Genomic DNA, 21,318 nt, shown 5'->3' with positions numbered 1-21,318 from the left:
TGTGGAAATGGAAGGTTCTTTGAGGTAAGGTTGTAGATACAACTGTTTCTCCACAAAATGTGAGCCTCGGGTTCGTTCTTATCTGCACGTCCTGGATAAGATCATGATACGCTTGGCCAAATCAGAGGCCAAAAGTGAAGAGTCGTTGGAGTCGGCGATAGGATGCATGGCTGCCGAAATTTCTTGCAATATTTTCTGTTCTAGAAGCTTGGCGTCTTCGTTGAACTCCATGAGTTTGTGGAGTATTTTGAGGAGGGTCACCCTGACGGCGGCAGATCTGCTCAATGAGACCAATTTTGACAAAATGCTGCGTATGATTTTTTGTTTTGTCATGTATTTTACCAACTGGGCGTGGTGGTTCATGACTTTGAAATAGATCTCTAGAAACGCCTCGAGGTTCAGAATCTCATTCAGCAAGAAGACATTAGTCACCGTCTGAAGAGCTTGTTTCGTATCCAACCACCTAAAAGATTTGTCTTGTGTTCCCCAGTGCAAGAGGGAATCCATGGCGTTGTAGCTCCAGTACGGATCTTCAAGAAGTGAGAAGTAGGTCGACGGAACATTGTACTTTAATAGATAATGGCGCACAGATGCATCGCAGTAGGCAAACTCAAAAAAGACCGGAAGAATAAATTGGCGGATTTGAAGATCAACCTGACAAAGATCTCGCAAGTATGGAACCGCTCCTAGCTTGACAAACCTAGTCTGCCTTTCATGATTGAGATAACAGCATTGATAGATTGACGGACAAATCACATTGAGAACCTCTTTGTAGTTCGGAGACCCCACCCGATGTTTGCTCAAAAGAGACACATAGAACTTCAAGATGTGCGCAGATGTCAATTGACGGACGATCTCCGGCACCGAGCTCATTGACCGGAAGTACTTCAATAGTATGATCTGCTGGGGAAATGAAAGGCACTCATAGACGTTTATGAGGATTTTGAATGATTCAGGATTTGATACTAATCGTTGGACCTTTGCTCCTGCCAGACCGAAGCAGTTGATAATGTCAAGGTTCATTGCAATTGTCAAATTTTTGCGATGAGACGATATATCGCTGAAGATTGCTGTAGTAGGTTTTAACAAGGCTTCGAGTAGTCTAACACATGAGGACATGATTCCAAACTTCAAAAGAGTGCGACACAAATCGGACTTGGCGCAGCCCAAGTCCCTAGATAGGATATCGTGAACAGTCCGAATAGAAACTACGTGAAATTCCAGATTGCTACTGAAGCTTTCATGGAAGAATCTCAGCAAGATTTGTAACCCACCCGAGGCAACGAAGGTTTTTAGAACCAGGTCAGATTTGCCAGCAAATTTTGTGAACTTTGCAACCTGGAGCCTCAATTTAACGCTGAAAGTATGTTTAGAAAATCGTATGATCTTGGGTATGCCACCAAGAGTCGAGAAACTCTCGACTTGGGACAAGTATCTAGAGAATAGACAGTTGAGTGATCCTAGACAATTGTACCAAAGTCGTTCTTCCTGAGGAAAGTCGGAGGCAAAATCAAGAAGCTCCATGAAGCTAATCATACTGTGATCCTTCTGTAAAGCATTGACGCAAATGGGATATTTCTTTGCAAGGTGGTAGATCCTAGATGTGGTTAATGTAAGAGGCTTAATTAAGGTGTCTCCTTGAGAATAGAGTTCTGATATTTGTTCCACAAGCAGAGCTAACAATTGTATCATTTCCTCTTCTTTTTCAACTTCCTGCGAATTGTAATCGACAATATCCAATTTGGAGAACCTGTCATGATCGTCTTCTTGTTCATCTTCAACAAGATCATCACGAAGCTCATTCCAATTTTGAGTCTCATCAGCTAGTACTAGGGGAGCCTGACGATTTGGAATTTCACTTTGAATGGAGGCGGGATCCGGAAAGTCAATGGAGCCAAAGGACAAATGTTCATCGGTACCTTCTCTGAATTTCAGGAGAAGTTCGGCACGAGTGTATTTAGGTTCAATCTTTCCCCCGTCTTCGTCTAGCAGAGTCTTCAAGCCAGCCCATCTAGGTCTAGTGGAACGCAGTTCGATCTGTGATTGAGAGTTAAGATCTGAGTTTTCGCTCAGAACCTTCCTATGACCACTGAGCCAGTGGTGCAGTAAGAGTAGAGCGGCACTCTTTCTAAGAGCAGGCGTCTTTTGGAAACATTCTAACAAGAAATCTTGGCCATAAGCTGATAAGGCATGAGGAAGTATTGGATGTTCATTGTTGACAATCGCATGAATGGCAGCCATCGGAACCAAATCATGGTACGGCGGATTCATTGTAAAGAGCTCAATAATCGTTGCACCCAAAGACCAGATATCCGAGACCGTGCACGAGCCGTCACCTCCCATCACCGTCTCAGGAGCCATCCAATGGGGCGTGCCAACACATGTGTTGTGCAGTGCAGCTACCGTTGTTGCAACTCCAAAGTCCGCTAGTTTTACTTCTCCGGACTCAGTTAACAACACATTCGCAGCTTTGACGTCTCTATGAACCACACCTTGCACATGCAAGTAGTTGAGGCCCTCTAGAATCTGCTTGACATATGACTTTATTTGAGCCTCTGGAATCCCGTGTCCAAGCCGTTTGTACAATTGCCGTAGAGATCCACCACTACAGTACTCTAGTAGCACATTCAATGTCTCGGAGGTCTTTACAAAGCCATGGTATTTGACGATATTGGGATGCTTGAGGATTTTGAGCAAGTCAATTTCGCCCATGAGACCAGCTAGTTCTTCCTTGTCAGCTCGTAGAACTTTGACTGCCAAGAGCTGGCCAGTCTCTTTGTTCAATGCCTTGTAGACGATACCATGGGCTCCACGGCCAATCTGCTCCCGGATGTCCAAGCTATCTAGCGCGTTGCTCGACCCCATACCGCGATGTTTTTCTATGCGTTGCGCCGGAGTCATTGCGACCACAACAGACAGTTTACGCTGATTGTGTTCCGCATCATCATTAACAGGGACACTCAGTGCGGTTTTAGCTGCATTGTTCTTACTTATTTTACGATTAGCCGATTCTTTAAGAGCTTCGGAGCTGGCAGCTGTAGAGTTCACATTGTGCGATCTAACTTTCTTTGCATGAATCACTTGTTTCTGTTTAACGGGAACATCTCCCTCTGCATCAGAATTGACGCCGTCCAGACCCGCTGGACCGAACGGAAGCGTATCTTCCCATGATGCATCGTGTGTCCCCTGGAAGATATCGACCTGAACCTCGCCTATGTTTCTACGGATATTGTTGAGGAACGGTTGGTCGTCCAAAGTGGGCCTATCCTCGCTCGGCAGACGCTTAGACTCCGGAAGAAACTGGATGTTGTGGTTGAGTTTGGAAACTACAGCTTTGTTGATGGCAGAGAGTCCTGGATCGGCTTCTAGCTCGTCGAGTTCGCCTTCCTTGAATCTTTCGAGAAAGGCCGTTTTTCCGTGCGCAAGCGAGGCCATGGCTGCATTGAAGAAGCTGGGTCTATCTATTTTGCAATTGATTACTTGTTGATCCAATTTCTGGAGGAAAATTGCTGCGTGTTAGTGGTTTAGAAATTGGTACTTGAAAGGTAAACACTAAGATGGCTATGCAGGTATGTATAGTTCTGATCCACAAAACTGAATATACAAGTTACTTTTTTATATGTTGATGATTTTACTCGAGAGTTCAAAGCTCCTTTTACATACATCGCTAAGGGGTGTCACCAAAATGTTGTGTATTGTCCTTGAATGTATATATAAATCTACCAAGCTATTCTTCCTTTTCGGCCGCCTTGAAAGCTTCCCTGTTCCAACTGAGCAAGTTGGGGTCTCCGCTCTTTCTGGGCCTGACTATCTTCATGATCAACACGAAAATACCCAAAAGAAGACACACGCCTCCTGTTGCTATCCAGACATAGCCCAAAAATGGGTTTTTGCCGCCAATGACGCTTGACTGTGACAACAAGAAGTACTTTTCTCCCTTGTAAGGAAGGACAGGAAAGTGCAATCCAATATCCACCTGGTAGATTCCAGCTGGCATGTTGTCTTGTGTGTTCTGCAACGCCAATTTGCGGAAGTCTGGGAAGGCAGAGGTGTACATCCAGTTCTGGAACTCTTCCCAGGTCAGAATATCGGGGATGTTTGTTTCATTGTAACCGTCGGGGAACATCTTGGCCCAGTTTGGCGGCGGCACGATCTGCGTGTGGTTATACTTTGTTTTTCTGAATCTGTTGCTATTGGATGTCCATGCAATGTTTTGGGCACTCATTTGGAAGTCATCGCTGGTCCCGTTGACTCCCAAAAAGGTTGGGTTGAATGTATCATTGAACAACGAATTGGCGATGAGACCACAAGGGTAGATGATTTTTCCGGCTGCATCGGTCGAAATAGGCTCACAGTTGATTCCTGCAGTATCCTTGACTACGCTGACAGATGCTGCTTTTCCCAACATCTGGTCGTCCGAGAACGACTTAGCATATCTTCTGTGGTTCTGGTAGAAGTTCTTCAACCGGTAGAAAAATCGAAGCGGACCATCCAAGTCGTCCACGAGCACGAACTGAATCTCGCACACGTTTTGCTCCTCAGGCCATGGGAACGAAGTGTCTCTACGCAACTTCCACATGGCAGAAGGAATAGCTGAAGTGTTCCTTACATTGTAAGTCACGTATTCTTGTGGAATAGGGGTCCAGTAATCTCCGTTGGCTTGGATCTCACACTGGGTGTATTCAATCTGGAGGTCCTGCGTTTTCTCCGAGGCATACCACATTGCAACGCCTAGTGGCACCAAGATAATACCCAACGCCAAGAGCAACGGGATGACGGTTTTCGCACCAAAAACAGGGTTCACGGCAGCCAATCGTTGCTGCGAAAAGCTGTTCTCGGGAGGACGTTTGCTCTTCACTTCTGGCTCTTCCGTCTCAGAATCCAGGTCTGTTTCCGATGCTTCATCATTGGACAAGAGCGCCTGCGGCGACGTCTCATCGCTAAAGGGCAGCTCCGCATTGGACACGGCCGAGGTGGCTCGACCCCGGGGTTCAGTGACTTGCATGTTGTTGGCGCTGGTTGAGGTGGGTGGGTCTGAAGGATTGTTTATGTAATAGAGAGCGGTTTATCATCCGGGGACCGAGAGCCGCTCACGTGACCCGGCTCTTCTGTGCGCGCACTAAGTTAAGACATTGACTGTTATTGTGTGCACTGTTATTGTGTGCGGAAATTGCAGCCAAAGGAGGTGCGGCTATAAATAAATTAGTCTATTGACTAAAATTAATTTACGGCGGCGTTTCGATGGTGCTGATTTTCTCGAGGATTTTGTGGCTGGCCTTTTTCTGGCAAATGGCATCGCGGAGTTCCCGCTCCGTGGTGGTTCCTTTCGACTTGAGTACCTTGGCTGTCACCAGTACAGCCGACTGGTAATTTAATATTCTGGAGAGTGGTATACTGACATGGTAGTCGACTTTAAGTCCGGTCTCGAAAGAATAGTACTGTATTACGAAATGGATCATCTCTTCGCTAAATGACCCAATTTCGATTGGATAATAGGCAGAAAGGGCATGCACTTGTTCGTCAATTGCAAGCAATTGAAGCCATTTGGACCGAAATACAGATAGTGTTTCGAATATGTTCAGAAATGGGGTCGTTTCGGCGAGCGCTTGACAATATCTCTCGAGGCTCTCGTTGTGTAGTGTCTTTGTGTCGCTTTCAATTGGATGGAACACCAAGCCGTCCGCGGAATCAGTTTTGCTCATGTCCACCGTAATTCCCATCTTTGGATAGAACTCAAACTCATAGGTGTATGCCGAGGTTCGTTCGATGAATTTGAGTCCAGCGCAAGCTTGAATGATCTGAGACTTTGTGTGGATAATCTCGAGCTCTTCGTTTCCAAAGTGCTTATGTTTCAACAACTCTGCCCGCTCATCCTCGAGCTTTTGGTTCAATTCTTGTAGTCTACGATTCTGTTCTGTAATCATTTCGTTCACAGCGTCTAGTTTGCCCGATTCTAGAGCCATATCCTCCTTGTGCTCGAGCAATTTCGACTCAAGAGTTGAGAGTTTGGTTTTAATTGTTCTAATCTCTTCAGCATCGAGACTTTTGTGCTGCTCTTTGATTTGCTTGAACCGAGTAATGTCTTGCTTAATCATTTCTAAACGATTTTGGATCACCTCATATTCAGCCAATGTCTCTTTAATACTGTCTTCCAAAACAATCTTGTCGTCTTTGAGGATTTCAAGATTAGAATTCACGACCTCGATGACATTTTTGAAGAGCTTTGTTCGCCATTCATACCAAACTTCCTTGGCTTGTTCACGGGTATAGTCCCTAATGATTTGAAACTTGGACTTCATCGCCATCTGTTCGTAGTATGATGAACTGTAGTATTTGCGGAACAAATCCGGCACCTCTTGGGCCGAAGTCTCTTGTAGCTCCTTGTAAAGGTTTTTGCCTTGTCCAATTTTTCCCGTAAGCTCTTTGCAGCTGAGCTCGTAAACCTCGAGCAAGGGGATTTGGATATTTGCCTTATAGAAATCTTCTCGTGAAAACTTTCCAGGGTCAACATCACCTCGGCTCATTGGTATTGGTAGCTCGTTTGCAAACTCTAGATCATCAAAAAACTTCACCTCAGTTTCATCCAAGAACTCCGTCAAAGAGACCAGGGGGAATCGTTCTTTCTCTGTGTCCTCTATTGGTGAGTCGATTGTATTTCGACGTTTCGAGGGATTGCTCTGATTGAGCTCTATGGCAGGGTCAAGCGCTCTTTTCGCAGACAGTCTTGATTGATGAACCTCGTAAGATGCATCATATTGGCTATCGCTCAACCTTCTATTGCGAGATTGCATCGATTCTAGCGCCGAGTCGTTTGCGGCAGTCGATTGAGGCGGTAAATCTTTGAAAGATTGAGATGATACACGGACTGGAGTGCCAAGACCGCCGAGAGACACGTTTGCTCGTGGTATTGGGGGTGTTGCCTCTTCAAGGTAGCGGTTGAGCTCTTGTTGGGAGGCCATTAAGGCGGGGGTGTCGACTATACTATTAGACTCAAGTCTCTCGGCAAAAGTTTCTTCCACAGTCTTGTTTTCGGTAAGGAAGAGCTCTCGCGCGACGTCTGTTTCATTGTGAGGTGTTGTGTACTTGGCCTCGCGAGGATTTGGGGTCTTTGTTGCGTCTGCGACTGCGGCAGTGGTAGGAGCTACTGGTTGTGTAAGCTCCATCGGAGTATCTTCGGGTTCTTCTTCCTCCTCAACTATAGAAAGTTGATGTGCTTCTTGAGGTTCGTGCACAGCTGTGATGTCCATAGTTGACTCGTGGATTTCTTGAGACAGGTCTTGAGACATGTTCTGACTTGTGATTGAACTTTGATTTTGCGTGGGACTCTGCTCTGGTGTAATGATTTTGGCAGATGAAGCCGTAGCGGAAGAAGCGTGGCCGTCTGCGGGTGTCTGAACAGGTTCCAGGAGCAGCGACACAGGCTGTGTCAACTCCATCGTCACTTCATTGTTTTGTGACAGTTCTAGTATCTTGGCGGGTTTGGCTTGCGAGAACTGAGTCGTGAGATCCATCGTGACTTCCTCAGTATTGACCTGGTCACCTGTCCTTGCTGCATGCTCTGTCAATTCCATATCATCTTCATCATCATCATTATCGTCATTAGGTTCATTTCTTTCCATGGTTGGGACTTGAATGGAGGGGAGATCTTGGTCGTCCTCTTCAGCTACAAACGAGTTACCTGTATCGTTAAAGAGCGAGTCTCGCAGAGAGTCTGCATAATCTTGAAGCGCCTCGATCGGTTTGAACAACGAATGACTATCGACGGCGGCTACAGCTGGCCGAGGCAGGCTATGGTTCGACCCAGCTTTCGGGCTAGCATCTGCCATGGTGGGAAGGTATAATACATGTCTCTCTTGGGAAGGACTGTGAGTGAAGCTGATATTCGTTGCGTCGTCATGTTCGTTGCGTAGTATGGACGATCTATCTGATTTCGCAGTTTCGTGGCGTGGTTTTAAATGACTAATTGGCAAATGTTCTTGTTCGTCTAGCAGCTCCTGAGGTTGTTCTTTGTTATTTGCCAGGATCGAATCCAGCTCAGTCCTTGGCTCAGTCCTCTCGGCGTTTTCATTACTCTGGCCACCATTACTTTGACCACCATTACTTTGACCACCATTACTCAATTGACCGGTAAGTTCCATGCTCTCGTCGTCGTTTTCCATTTCTTCAGAATGCGTATCCCTCCCTGTTTGGACCGGATTCTCATCGAATTCAGACAGAAGATATTCCGCCGGATCGGTGTGGCCCTCGGCATCGTCGCTGCTCAACGAGCGGGACGTGAACTCGAATTGTCGAAGCTCTACTTGGCTATAGAACGAGACTCGTCTTTCTATCTGAGACGAGGAGAGGGGCAACGTCACGTTTTCCCGTTGCTTGAGAATGCTTTTTGGTTTCTGCAGGTATCCCTCGGTGACATTGTCTCTGTCCGCGTGTTCTGGCGACGCGGTGGTATTGTCTTGGGTCATCTGTGGTTGTTTGTTTGTGTGAGGCCTGCGTCTAAGCGGTGAATCTGGGGGACAAGAGGTGAGATGGGAAGAAGATCTATAAAATGGAGGAAAGATAATTGATCAACTTTGTTTTGTCTATTTTTGTTTGTATACTTGGTTGAGTTTTGTTATGTTCCAGTTTGTTGTGTTTTAGTTGGATTCTTTTCTTTCAATGTCGACTAGTGTCTTTGTTGGTCTATGCTTCCTGAATCTATTAGACCATTGGAGAGTCTCAATACTGTCCATGACTATCTGAGAAGACAACTGAGGAGAAATTTCAGATTAGAGATATGTAGTTTTTCTGTCTGTGTTTGATTGTCTTGAAAAAAAACAATTTGACGTGCAACTAGAAAGATTGTATACCCATTGAGACACTAATGGGACACAACTACTGCACCAAACGAAAAGGCCATAATTAAAACCAACAATTGTTGAATTCCAATAATTCCAAAACTAACAAAATTCATTTTGTATCTCCACGTCAATTCACGTCAAAATTCTAAATTCTGCATCATTCACGTCTTCTATCACTACTGTTTCCCTATCCCACACTCCCATATTACCTACTACCTACTACCTACTATCATACTGTACCATCAAACTCTCTACCACCATCGACAACCAGGTCCATCTGCGTGTGCACCACAATTTCACCACAAAAATACCCCCCCACAAACCATAAATGTCGTATAAAACACAACAACAGGCCAGCCTGAACGGCTCATCGTCATCGCCAAAACCACTGGCCGGTCCAGTGGGATATACGCTCCCCGGTGTCATCAGCTACTTGACCTCGGAATTCACCAACTTGGAGCGGTACAAGATCGTCAACAACATCGAAAAGTCCGAGATGAAGTTCAAGATCCAGCTGTTGGTCAGCGAGGTCAACAGCCTCAAGTTTCTCAACAACAAACAGGCGCTACGCATTAAGGAGCTTGAAGAGAAATTGAAACTGAGCCAGAGCGGAGAAGCAAAGACGCAGGATACAAAGGAATCGTCATTGAGGTTGGAGGAGATCCCGCCCGTGGATTTGCAGGTGCTTCGTGACTCCAGACTGAGATTGAACAAAGCCATCAAGGATGCGCTCGAGCTTCTCAAACCGCCCAGCGCCGGCGATCTTTTGAACGAGTTCAATATCAACGACCATCTGGACTTGGATAAATTGCTAGATTCGACCGATAGCGATACGCCGGTGGAGCCCTCGAAGGAGAAGGACCTCCAGCTGCACAAGGAATCGATCTTTTCGCTATACACGCTCAACAGCGACGACATTTCGGCGCACCTGCGGAATTCGCTGCATCACGAGGCTGACGTCGAGAAGCTGGCCGGTTCTGCGCTTGACGATGCTGTGGCTACCCAGAGAGAGGCTGCTGTTGAGAGCGGTGTTGTGGGCGAGGAGAGCGAGACCGAGACTGTGATTGTCGACGAGCCCGATGTGGCGCGCCTTCTCATTTCTGAGGATGTTGATGTGCCGCAAGCGCTTTCCCCTGTAGATATGAGCCAGACGGTTGCACCCAGTAAGTGAGTCTAAAGAAACGGAATTGTATTACTTTAGTCAAAGAAGTTACAAATGATCCCAAAGATTCTTTGGCAAAACTGCCTGCTGTTCTTTAATATTATCGGCTGCATTTAATCTTGCATTGACCTATGTATACTATCTATACCACCACCAATACTACACTCACCAGTCACTTGCAATTGACAAAAGCCGGAAAAAAATACACAAGTACGAAACCCAAGCCAACATCCAAAAACTGTAAAACAATTTTGAAAAAAAAAAAAAAAGAAAGCAATGCCGTGGTGTCTCACTTCCTAATATTAGTATTATTAGGTCCCGGCAGTCCTTTATCTAACGCGATGACATCCGCGATGCGCATGCACCTAGGAGGCACGGATGCCAGATATAATTTTCGAAAACGCTCCATCCTATCTATTAAGTATCCACCACCATGTCCAAGAAAATCTCCTTCGACGATTTCTTGAAGCAGCAGCAGCCATCGCAGCCGCGTGGGTACGGCTACCAGAACAATGCTCTGGACGGCCCCAACAATTACCAGAACCAGTACCAGAACCAGTACCAGAACCAGTACCAGAACCAATACGGAGCACAAGGATTCCAGAATGTCCAGTCGTTTGTTCCTTCCGGCATGATTCCAAGCAGAGGAGGCACTCCGGGCCCAGAATCTTTCGTTGCCAGTGGAAGTGTGACACCTTCTGCCAATGCCTCGACCACATCTCTTTCTTCTCTCAATACCGCATTGAAGAAGCTTTCTGTAGAAGGACCCATTCTCGAGGACTTGGCCCAGATCCAGGTCGCTACCAAGTCGTCCGAGGCCAAAAAACACGCCGAGGAGATCGCCAACAAGATCTTGGCTGCTCCCACCATGTCTGTAGTCGAAGAGTGGAAGATCATCGAGGTGCTCAAGTCTTTGTCCAAGCCTAAGAATTCGCCCATCGTGAGAGAGTCTGCGCTTCTTATTGTGCAGCAATTGGCGCTCAAGTGTGGCGGCCAAACCCCCAAGGAATGCCACTTGCTCCAGTTTCTTCCTGCTGTGTTGGAGTTCTTCTCTGACAAGGACAACAGCATCATCAGAAGCGCCAAACAGACCCTCGACGCCATGTACGGCACCTTCCCTGTCGAGGCGCTTGGCTCGCTTGTCATTGACGAGTTCTTGACCTACCTCAATTCGTCCGCCAAATGGAACTCCAAGGTCGCTGCCTTGTCCATCTTCGACAAGTTGATCGACGATGTCCCAGCCGACTTGCTCGAGATGAAGTTCATCACTGCGGTCCCAATCTTGACCGACTTGGCAACCGACTTCAAGCCAGAGTTGGCCTCGATCGGTTTGAAGACCTTGAAGAAGTTCGTCAAGGTCTTGGATAACTTGGACTTGCAAAACAAGTACGACTTGATTGTCGAGACCTTGGCCAACCCAAAGATGGTCACCGAGTGTATCAAGAACTTGTCCTCCGTCACTTTCGTTGCTGAGGTTACTGAGCCAGTTTTGTCCTTGTTGGTTCCTATCCTTGACAAGTCCTTGAAGATGTCTTCCTCTTCCAACGATCAACTCAGACAAACCGTCACTGTCACTGAGAACTTGACCAGATTGGTCAATGTCAAGAGAGAAATCGAATCGTACATCCCAATCTTGATGCCTGGTGTCGAGAAGGTGGTCAACAACGCCTCGTTGCCTGAAGTCAGAGACTTGGGTTCCAAGGCTTTGAAGGTTTTGCAGGATGCTAAGGATGAGCAAACCGATGGCCACTTCCATGGCAGAATCTCTTTGGAGCAAGCTACCGACTTCTTGCAGAAGGATCTTTCCGAAGATGTTCAACCTGTCGTTCAATTGCTTCTTTCTGGTCCAGAGGAGAAGTCCTACGTTGGCACTGTCTTGATGACTGATGCCAATGTCAACGACTGGAAACGTTTGACCGAGTACTTGGACTTGGCTATCGAGACTTCCGATGAAATCTCTGCCGAAATCAAGAACAGCTACATTGAGCAAGTGCTCAAGAACGTCAGAGCCTTGTTCGAAAGCAATCAGCTTAAGTCTGATGAGGACGATGATGGAGCTATTGAGGTTGTCAATGCCGACTTCTCTTTGGCATACGGTTCCCGTATGTTGTTGAACAAGACGAAATTGAGATTGTTGAAGGGTCACAGATACGGTTTGTGTGGTAGAAACGGTGCCGGTAAGTCTACTTTGATGAGAGCCATCTCCAAGGGTCAATTGGAAGGATTCCCAAGCCCAGAGGAGGTCAGAACTTGTTTTGTGGAGCACAGATTGCAAGGTGAGGAAGGTGACATGGACTTGGTCAGTTTCATTGCATCCGACCCTGAGTTGAAGCACGTCAGCCGCGCCGACATTTCTGCTGCCTTGCTGACAGTTGGATTCCCAGACGAGCGTTTGGAGCAGAATGTTGGTTCCTTGTCGGGTGGTTGGAAGATGAAGTTGGAGCTTGCCAGAGCCATGTTGATGAAGGCTGATGTTTTGCTTTTGGATGAGCCTACTAACCACTTGGATGTTGCTAATGTCCAATGGCTTCAAAACTATTTGGTTGAGAACACCCAGATCACTTCTTTGATTGTGTCGCACGACTCTGGTTTCTTGGACCACGTCTGTACCGACATTATTCACTACGAGAACAAGAAATTGGCCTACTACAAGGGTAACTTGTCTGAGTTTGTCAAGGTCAAGCCCGAAGGTAAGTCCTACTACACCTTGTCTGACTCCTTGGTGAAGATGGCCTTCCCTCCTCCAGGTATCTTGTCTGGTGTCAAATCGAATACCAGAGCCATCGCCCGTTTGTCCAACGTGACTTTCTCCTACCCAGGTGCTCCAAAGCCCTCTTTGCGTGACGTGTCGTGCAGTTTGTGTTTGTCGTCTCGTGTTGCTGTTTTGGGTCCAAATGGTGCAGGTAAGTCTACTTTGATCAAGTTGTTGACAGGTGAAACTATTCCTCAAGAAGGTAAGGTGGAGAAGCACCCTAACTTGAGAATTGGTTACATTGCTCAACATGCCTTGCAACACGTTGAGCAGCACAAGGAGAAGACCGCTAACCAATACTTGCAATGGCGTTACCGTTTCGGTGATGATCGTGAGGTGTTGTTGAAGGAGTCGCGTAAAATCTCTGACGAAGAGAAGGAGATCATGGCCAAGCAAATCACCCTCGAGGATGGCAAGGGTCCTAGACAGATCGAAGCCCTTGTTGGTAGACAAAAGTTGAAGAAGTCGTTCCAGTACGAAATTAAATGGAAGAACTTCTTGCCAAAGTACAACACTTGGTTGCCAAGAGAGTTTTTGTTGGAGCAAGGTTTCGACAAATTGATTCAGAAGTTCGATGACCACGAAGCCTCTAGAGAAGGTTTGGGATACAGAGAGTTGATTCCAAGTGTGATCAGAAAGCACTTTGAGGACGTCGGATTGGATGGTGACATTGCTGACCACACTCCAATGGGCTCTTTGTCCGGTGGTCAATTGGTGAAGGTTGTCATTGCCGGTGCCATGTGGAACAACCCACATTTGCTTGTTCTTGATGAGCCTACTAACTACTTGGACAGAGACTCCTTGGGAGGATTGGCCGTTGCCATTAGAGACTGGAGTGGAGGTGTGGTGATGATTTCGCACAACAACGAGTTTGTTGGTGCCTTGTGTCCTGAACAATGGCATGTCGAGAACGGAGAGGTCGTTCAAAGAGGTACTGTGAACGTCGATGCATCTCGTTTCGCAGATGAAGCGCAGTCCACAGAGGGATCTCCTGCTCCAGAGCCAGTCAAGAAGAGAGCTGACGACGATGACTCTCCAGCCAACATCAAGGTCAGAACCAGAAAAAAGAAGATGACCAGAAATGACAAGAAGTTGCAGGCTGAGAGAAGACGTTTGCGTCACATTGAATGGTTGAGCAGTCCAAAGGGCACACCAAAGCCACCAGACACCGATGATGAAGAGGAGTAAATGGAGACTGGTCTCATTGAATTTTTTATAGAGGCGTTTGCAACGGCCATCTTTTTCTTGAATAGAACAGGGTTTAATACAAGTTTTGATATTTAGTTGGGTTAGTAGAGCACAGAGGTAGAGAAGTATATCACAGAGCACAACGGTGCGAATTTTTGGAATTTTGAAAATTTGATAATTCGAAAATTCAACTGAACAGCGAAATTAATTGAAATTCTGCAGCAATAAGATTACAGCGCTGAAAGAGTGTTTTTGGTTCAGAAGATACACTGTACTGGAACACCAGTCGACACAAACCTCCCCTGACTCGACATACAAAAATCGCTCAATAAATAAATTCAAAACAATAATAATTCATCATTACCACCACTCAATCCCCCATTCCAACCCAATTTCCACCGCTTGTTCTGTTCGGTGCTGTCCACGTGACCCAGATCCTCGCCCCCATACATACGTCCCTCCCAGAGGCAAACACCATACACCTCCAGAACAAAGAATATGGCTGACCGGTATTCTTTTTCGTTGACTACGTTCTCGCCCAGGTATGTACCGCCCCCTAACACCCGACATTCCCCTCAATTCTAACCACCAGCGGCAAATTGGTCCAAATCGAGTATGCCTTAAACGCAGTGAAACAAGGTGTCACCACTATCGGCATCAAGTCCGCCAGCGGAGTGGTTCTTGCCACCGAGCGGAAGTCCAATTCCACGTTATTGAAAAACGACTGCAACTCCAAAGTGGAAATGCTCACCCCAGACATCGCCATGACCTATTCGGGCATGGGCCCCGACTTTAGAGTGTTGGTAGACAGAGCCAGAAAGCTTGCGCACACCAACTACAAGCGCATTTACAACGAGTATCCGCCCATCCGGATCATGGTCCAAGAACTTGCCAAAGTGATGCAGGCGTCCACGCAGTCGGGAGGTATTCGTCCCTTCGGTGTCTCATTGTTGGTCGGTGGATACGACGAGCATTCAGACAGCTTCCAGTTGTACCAGGTTGATCCGTCTGGAAGTTACTTCCCATGGAAGGCCACTGCTATTGGAAAGACTGCGGTCTCTGCGAAGACGTTTTTGGAGAAGAGATGGAACGAGGACTTGGAGTTGGAGGACGTCATCCACGTGGCTCTTTTGGCGTTGAAGGAGTCTGTGGACGGCGAATTGACCGGTGAGAACTTGGACATATCGGTGATCAGCGAGCCACAAGAACATTTGTTGGGATTCAAGGGCACAGATATGACGGGTCCTCGAGTGAAGAAGTTGTCTGCCGAGGAGATTAATGATAGACTAGATGCGTTGTAGATGGGTGCGTCTTGTCGCCATGTGTACAGAATGAAAATGAAATTAGAGATTTGGTACTGTAAGAGCAGGGGGGATGTCCATGCGAAATGTCTTGCGATTCGAAAGAATGGAAGCACTTCTAGATGATACTTAGAGCTATTAATGTGTTGATTTAGAGTTTCGTGGAATGAAAGTGTTGAAAAGAAGTTTTGAGGATCCGAATTGTAGAGTTAGAGTTTCCGGAAAATTCTACCATAGCTCGAGCTGTACAATGTGTATTTGTGTTTTCAGCCGCACAATGACCAAAATGACCAATAATGAAAAATCAACAATACACAAGTTTAGTTGCACATCATGAGATTACATTGACAATTTAGATTCCATTTTCAAAATCGAGATTCAAAGATCCTTTTTCAGTCCCGTCAAGTAATCATGCAATCACGGCTGAATCTACCGCTAGGATTGGAAATCTTCTTTAAACCGAAATGCACTGTCAGCTTATCGAGCAAACACAACAACCGAATTTCTGCTAAATTTATCCATGAACCACTATTCAATCTCTGTGCCAGTTCGATCACTACATCTTCTGAATAAACACGACGACAGATAAAATAATAAAAATTTTACTCAAACTACTTAATTCTGAAAAACGCACCCTCCTGTCCTCAGCCTTTCTCGTCGTCTTCTCGTACTTTTCTTCGCACACTTACCAATCATTTTCACAGACAACCATGTGAGTCTGTCCCACCATAGCACACCGAAGAAATCGAATCTCCCGAAACAAAATGTTCCCTCACAATTGCGGTACAAAATAAAAAAAAAAATGCAAAAAAAATCAATCCTAAATACATTCAATTTTCTTTCCATACCCTTCTGTTTCCCATGTTCCCTGTCTCGGACCCTGGTTCCACTTGCCCGAATAGTGTTGAAATTCCGCGACCCGCGGTTCACAGGAACCTCCACAAACAGGACCGTTTACCCCATATTTCGGCCAGTATATAAGCTCCCCCATTTCCCTTGTGACTGGTGGTAGAAATTTTTGGATCAGGTTCCCTTGAAAGTTCCAGCACTCTAATTTATTGCCGCCGCAGCATCCTCGCCCATCAGAAATCCCGCCTGTGTCTGTGATTTTCCATTCCTAAACTGGGTTCCTTTTCTGTTTATAGTATCAAAGAAACACATAACGCTCCCACCTCAATCCACTGCAGAAACTCAAAATGGTTGCCGACACTCTTATCTACCACCCTACACTTTCAAAATTCATCAAGTTTATAGATAGTACCCCTAAGCGTGAGAAATGTTTCCGTTTGGTGGCATATCTTTCTCGCTTCTTATCATACTACTTACAGAGACAGGGCTTCCCCTTGGAGCTTGTGAAGAAGTTCGCGGACTTGAAACAGCACGCCACATTCATCCGTAAGGGTTTGCGTTTCTTGAAGCCATTGAACCATTTACAGGCTGCCTCCAAGGCCTACGACGATAAGGTGGGTGACTGTGTCTTGAACACTACCACGGTCATCAAGAACTTGGCCTTGGCCGGATACTTGACCTTGGACTCCATTTCTTGGTTCAAGATGATGGGCCTCATAGACAGCAAGAAGTACAAGCTGGTTCCAGTGTGGTCCGCCCGGTTCTGGTTGACTGCTTTGGTCGCCGGTGTGTTTAACTCCGTCCGTACCTACAGAATCAACACTGCCAAATTGGCCGACAGCGAAAAGACCGACGCAAACGTTTTGCACAAGAAGATCTTCGACGCCAAGCGCAAGTTGGTCTGGGACGGCTTGGACATCTTCATCTGTCTCAACCTCTTGAACTACTTGCACTTCTCTGAAGGTGACATTGGCTTTGCAGGAACAATTACCTCTATCATGGGCTTACGTGACTTATGGAATGCTACCCCAGTGTAATTTAGCGTATGTGCGTGTGCGCAGTCCTTGTGTATTAATGTAAGTTATGTTTAGATAAACGCTTTTCTTGAATTTGTTTTCCGGGTCAAATCCTTCTTGCGCTGTTTGCAGAATTTGTTCGCGTCCGATCTCTTGGCCCAAAACCATGCCTCGTAGTCATCGTTGTTTTCGCCCTTGTCATACTTTCCGATTTCCTCTGCTCCCTCTCCCGGCAAAACTACCCTCTCGTCAACGGATCCGAGCTTGGAAAGCTGGGTTTGCTGTTGCAAGAATGGTGAGTCCAAATGTGTCCAGAACAATCCCATGTCTTTCTTTTGTTTGAGTTGAGCGGTCTGTAAGGCACTTTGATACTCCTTTTTCTTGACCTCGATTTGAGTTTGCAATTTGATCCGCTCTTCTTCTTCTTCATCCAATCTTTCTTGATCAACATCTTCCTCATCCAATTCGATAGCTAAACCCTCCTTCTCTTCTGTGTCTTTGCTGAACAAAGAACGCAAGTTTTCAGTTGTGCTTGTGGGCGCTGGGCCAAAAGTAGGAATAAGATCCTCTTCCTCGCTATCACTTTCTTTCTCATCAAGCTCACTATCTTCAGATTTGTTTTCTTCTTCTTCCTCGTCCAGCTCACTATCTTCAGATTTGTTCTCTTCTTCTTCCTCGTCCAGCTCACTATCTTCAGATTTGCTTTCTTCTTCTTCCTCGCCCAGCTCACTATCTGCAGATTTGTTTTCCTCTTCTTCAACCTGAGCGTTTGAGGTAGCGCTCTCATACTGTGAGTTTGACAGAGAAGATTCACCTTCACTTTCTTTGGTGTTCTTCTCTGGACTCTCGGCATCTTGATGTTCGCCATCATATTGCGCCTTTATAGATTCTGTAGTGTAATGTTGAGCCAATTCGTCCACATCCATGTCGTTGCCCTCGTCATCCTCTGAGTAGTATGTGAATTCGGAAGGACGTTCGTGCGACGTTTTGTAAGAGTCCACCAATTCCATTCCTGCCTCCCCAACCGGCTCTTCATCACTATCAACATTGACAGCTGTGCCTTGAGTCTCGAAATCGAAGCGCTTGACAGTTTTTCTACCCTTCGAGTCATAAGATACATCCTCTTCGTCTTCCAGGGCCTCCTCCACGTCGACTTTCTTGTCAAAGTCAAACGTATTGAATAATTTTGCGAGAACAGTTTTGTTCTTCGATTGCTCAGTACTAGTAGTATCACTGCTCTCGGCAACTTCCGCAGTTGTTGCAATGCTTTCAGCTCCGTAGTTCACTGCATCAGCACCGGATATGGCACATCGGGTTGGACCAAGGCTCTCGACCCTAGCTCTTTTGACCTCAACACGCTCCACCGCATGTCCATCACCACTTTTCCATGTTCCGTCTTCGTACTCAAATGTGAGATCTCTCGCAGTCTTGTTCTTTTCCACTCCCCACAACTTCGTTTTGTGAAACTTATAGCTCTTCAACTCGCCGTTGACCAAAATCCGTAGAGATTGTTCCTTTCTTGCAAAGTAGGCAGCTGGACGAACAGTCTTCCGGAGACGGCCCTTCACAACTTCTCCTCCTCCTGAGAGATGTGCGTATTGTTGTCTGAACGGCCCTTTCGGTATCAATGTGCTTCCATACGACTTCATGCCTACGAGAGATTGCGAGGGCGCATCGTTTTTGGTGTTGCCGCTCAAGTTGTTGGTTGTGTGGGCCGAAATGCGATAGCCCATGGATGAATTGTTGGCGCCAATGAGCGACGTTTTGTAAAGTGGGCCACGAGAGTGAGAGTTCGAGCCAAAAGAGGTGTCAGTCTCGGCAATTCGAAGCTCTCTCGCACGCGCAATCCCCTCATGCTTCGCTAGAACTTTCTTTCCTGTTTCTGGCCGATGGAGGTCCTTCTGTAGGGCCACCTCAAACGCCGGCTTGGCGACGGCAATGGTGAGTTTTCTGCCCATGAACGTGATTCCGTGGAATGCAGCCTTGAGTTTTTCGAACTCTTTATCTGTCAAGTCCATGTCAGCAAATGCAAAGAAGAAGTCATTGACTGGCTTTGTGTGGAGCTCCAAAGGCTTGACGATGTCGCCGAATTTCAGTAGACGAGTGGTCAACATGGCCTCTTTCTCCGCGAGCTGCGGCGAGATATTGCCGATGTGGAGTCTCCTTCTTGTTCTGGCGTCAGACATTGGAGAGGTTAGATCGATCTGAAATGATGGAGATGCGATGAGTGCGATGAGTGCGATGAGGAAGTATGGGAAGAGATGAGAATAAGTTTGTGGGGGAAATCCGTGTGGGTAAGTGAGTGGATTTTCGCAAATGAATCGAATTGAGTCAAATTGTTTGCGGATTAATATCTTGAACGGAGACAAGGCTATTCTCGTTCTGTGCTTTCACCGATTTGGACTCTTCATGGAATCGAGAAGTGACTCTGAGACATATGACTTGAGACTATATTTCAATTCCCAGCTCCACCGCGGTGTTTTTTTTTTTTTTTTTTTTGCTCAAATTACGCTTCGATGCGCAATTTCAAGAGTTTTGTCGTCACAATGTTTGTGGTCTAACCTAGGTTGTGTGGATCTGGCCAACAGACCAAAAGAGCAGTGAAGAGAACGTCACAACGAAGAGAATGTGCCGAGAACCATACTCAATTGGTTAAGTTGAAATATCACGAAATTAATACTCTTGCTTTCCGAAGTATCTCCCCCCGCCCATGTCCCATTACCTTCCAAACATACATTCTCACTATCACGTCTCTAATTAACTACCCATGCTGGAAGTTAAAGAGAACAAACCCGAGAAGGAGATCCCTCCACTCACAGCCAAAAACATCTTGACGGATATATACAATGGCATCTTCGCCCTTCTAAACAACAGCGCCACCAACAGCTTTGCCGTTCTTATAACCGTGTGTTTGTCTTCAATTGCATGTAAGATCATCATCAGTAAAGTCAAGTACACAGAGATTGATTTCTCGACATACATGCAGCAGATCCAGATGGTGAACGATGGTGCTCTAGACTACTCCATCATTGGCGGCGACACGGGTCCCATAGTGTATCCGGCGGGATATGTGCAAATCTACCAGGGATTGCATTGGTTGACTGGCGGCGGCGAGGACTTGGAAATTGCACAATTTGCATTTGGATACTTGTTCACATTTACTGTTTTCCTCTCAGGAATCGTTTACGCCACCTCGGCGGCTCCTCCATGGACTATCTACCTCTTACTTGCAAGTAAGAGGTTATACTCCATCTACGTGTTGAGATTATTCAACGATTGTTTCACCACTGCGGGTGTCATTGCGGTGGTGATGTTGCTCCAACAGGCTGCAAATTGGTCCGGTGTGTTGTCTGACTCCATGATGTTCTTGCTTTGCGCTGCCGCCGCCGATCTTTACAGCATGGCTCTTAGTGTGAAGATGAACGCTTTGTTGTATCTCCCAGCTTTTGCATATATAGTCTACTTTCTTCTCGGTGAACAACTCCATAAGCTTGTTGCCGTTTTGTTGGTTATCCCAGCCGTCCAGGTCATGGTGGGGTGGCACTTCCTTCTTCCAATGTTCTGGGACGAAGAGGCGTGTCGTCTCCGAAACAACTACTTGAAGAATGCGTTTGACTTTTCAAGACAATTCATGTATAAATGGACGGTCAACTGGCGCTTTGTTCCTGAAGACGTCTTCCTTTCAAAGGAGTTCTCGACACTGTTACTTGTTGGCCACATCAGTGTCTTGTGCATATTTCTTTTGACGCGATTCGCTTCACCTAAACTTACTGGTAAATCCATATCGGCTCTCTTCAAAGACGCATTCCTTCGTCCTTTTGCTGCAACGAGATCCAAGCAGAACAAGATCGTCAACCCAACCACTGGACCTCGCACCATTCTACTCATATTTTCCGTTACAAATTTGATTGGTATCCTATTTGCAAGATCCTTACATTATCAATTTCTTTCATGGTACTGTTGGCTGCTTCCGTTCTTGCTTCATGCTGCTGGATTCAATGTCTTCTTCGGAAGCGCTATATTCTTAGCACATGAATGGTGTTGGAATGTATTCCCGTCCACAGAAAACAGTTCTAAGCTCTTGATTCTGATTCTCTCGATTATCTTGGTTGCCACTTGGAACAACTCGTCTTTTTGGTTCCAGGACAACGAGAGCCAGGCTCAAAAACCAAAGGCACCAAAGCTGGATTGATTATCCATATATATTTGAGAG

At 46.3% G+C, this 21,318-nt stretch overlaps 9 protein-coding genes across 9 annotated transcripts; 5 read left to right on the top strand and 4 right to left on the bottom strand.

Annotated features, from left to right (window-relative positions):
* Positions 1–78: 78 nt before the first annotated feature.
* Positions 79–3,435, bottom strand: PUMCH_001761 (uncharacterized protein; the record flags this gene model as incomplete). The annotated part of the gene is made up of 1 exon (XM_063020800.1): positions 79–3,435. One exon carries the CDS (start codon positions 3,433–3,435, stop codon positions 79–81), a length of 3,357 nt encoding a protein of 1,118 aa, XP_062876870.1.
* A 292-nt stretch (positions 3,436–3,727) lies between these two features.
* Positions 3,728–5,005, bottom strand: PUMCH_001760 (uncharacterized protein; the record flags this gene model as incomplete). Its single annotated transcript, XM_063020799.1, has 1 exon — positions 3,728–5,005. The coding sequence occupies one exon, from the start codon at positions 5,003–5,005 to the stop codon at positions 3,728–3,730; it is 1,278 nt and encodes a 425-aa protein (XP_062876869.1).
* A 220-nt stretch (positions 5,006–5,225) lies between these two features.
* PUMCH_001759 (uncharacterized protein) lies at positions 5,226–8,462 on the bottom strand (the record flags this gene model as incomplete). The annotated part of the gene is made up of 1 exon (XM_063020798.1): positions 5,226–8,462. The coding sequence occupies one exon, from the start codon at positions 8,460–8,462 to the stop codon at positions 5,226–5,228; it is 3,237 nt and encodes a 1,078-aa protein (XP_062876868.1).
* A 703-nt stretch (positions 8,463–9,165) lies between these two features.
* PUMCH_001758 (uncharacterized protein) lies at positions 9,166–10,008 on the top strand (the record flags this gene model as incomplete). Its single annotated transcript, XM_063020797.1, has 1 exon — positions 9,166–10,008. The coding sequence occupies one exon, from the start codon at positions 9,166–9,168 to the stop codon at positions 10,006–10,008; it is 843 nt and encodes a 280-aa protein (XP_062876867.1).
* Positions 10,009–10,432: 424 nt separating this feature from the next.
* Positions 10,433–13,939, top strand: PUMCH_001757 (uncharacterized protein; the record flags this gene model as incomplete). Its single annotated transcript, XM_063020796.1, has 1 exon — positions 10,433–13,939. The coding sequence occupies one exon, from the start codon at positions 10,433–10,435 to the stop codon at positions 13,937–13,939; it is 3,507 nt and encodes a 1,168-aa protein (XP_062876866.1).
* Positions 13,940–14,682: 743 nt separating this feature from the next.
* Positions 14,683–15,240, top strand: PUMCH_001756 (uncharacterized protein; the record flags this gene model as incomplete). The annotated part of the gene is made up of 1 exon (XM_063020795.1): positions 14,683–15,240. The coding sequence occupies one exon, from the start codon at positions 14,683–14,685 to the stop codon at positions 15,238–15,240; it is 558 nt and encodes a 185-aa protein (XP_062876865.1).
* A 1,196-nt stretch (positions 15,241–16,436) lies between these two features.
* PUMCH_001755 (uncharacterized protein) lies at positions 16,437–17,126 on the top strand (the record flags this gene model as incomplete). The annotated part of the gene is made up of 1 exon (XM_063020794.1): positions 16,437–17,126. One exon carries the CDS (start codon positions 16,437–16,439, stop codon positions 17,124–17,126), a length of 690 nt encoding a protein of 229 aa, XP_062876864.1.
* A 50-nt stretch (positions 17,127–17,176) lies between these two features.
* Positions 17,177–19,291, bottom strand: PUMCH_001754 (uncharacterized protein; the record flags this gene model as incomplete). Its single annotated transcript, XM_063020793.1, has 1 exon — positions 17,177–19,291. The coding sequence occupies one exon, from the start codon at positions 19,289–19,291 to the stop codon at positions 17,177–17,179; it is 2,115 nt and encodes a 704-aa protein (XP_062876863.1).
* Positions 19,292–19,872: 581 nt separating this feature from the next.
* Positions 19,873–21,297, top strand: PUMCH_001753 (uncharacterized protein; the record flags this gene model as incomplete). Its single annotated transcript, XM_063020792.1, has 1 exon — positions 19,873–21,297. One exon carries the CDS (start codon positions 19,873–19,875, stop codon positions 21,295–21,297), a length of 1,425 nt encoding a protein of 474 aa, XP_062876862.1.
* Positions 21,298–21,318: the final 21 nt, after the last annotated feature.

This window comes from Australozyma saopauloensis, chromosome 2 (assembly GCF_035610405.1).
Source record: "Australozyma saopauloensis chromosome 2, complete sequence".
In the NCBI taxonomy this organism is placed as follows: Eukaryota; Fungi; Ascomycota; class Pichiomycetes; order Serinales; family Metschnikowiaceae; genus Australozyma; species Australozyma saopauloensis.
The sequence above is the reverse complement of the archived record's forward strand: the minus strand, read 5'-3'. Positions and strand labels throughout refer to the sequence as shown.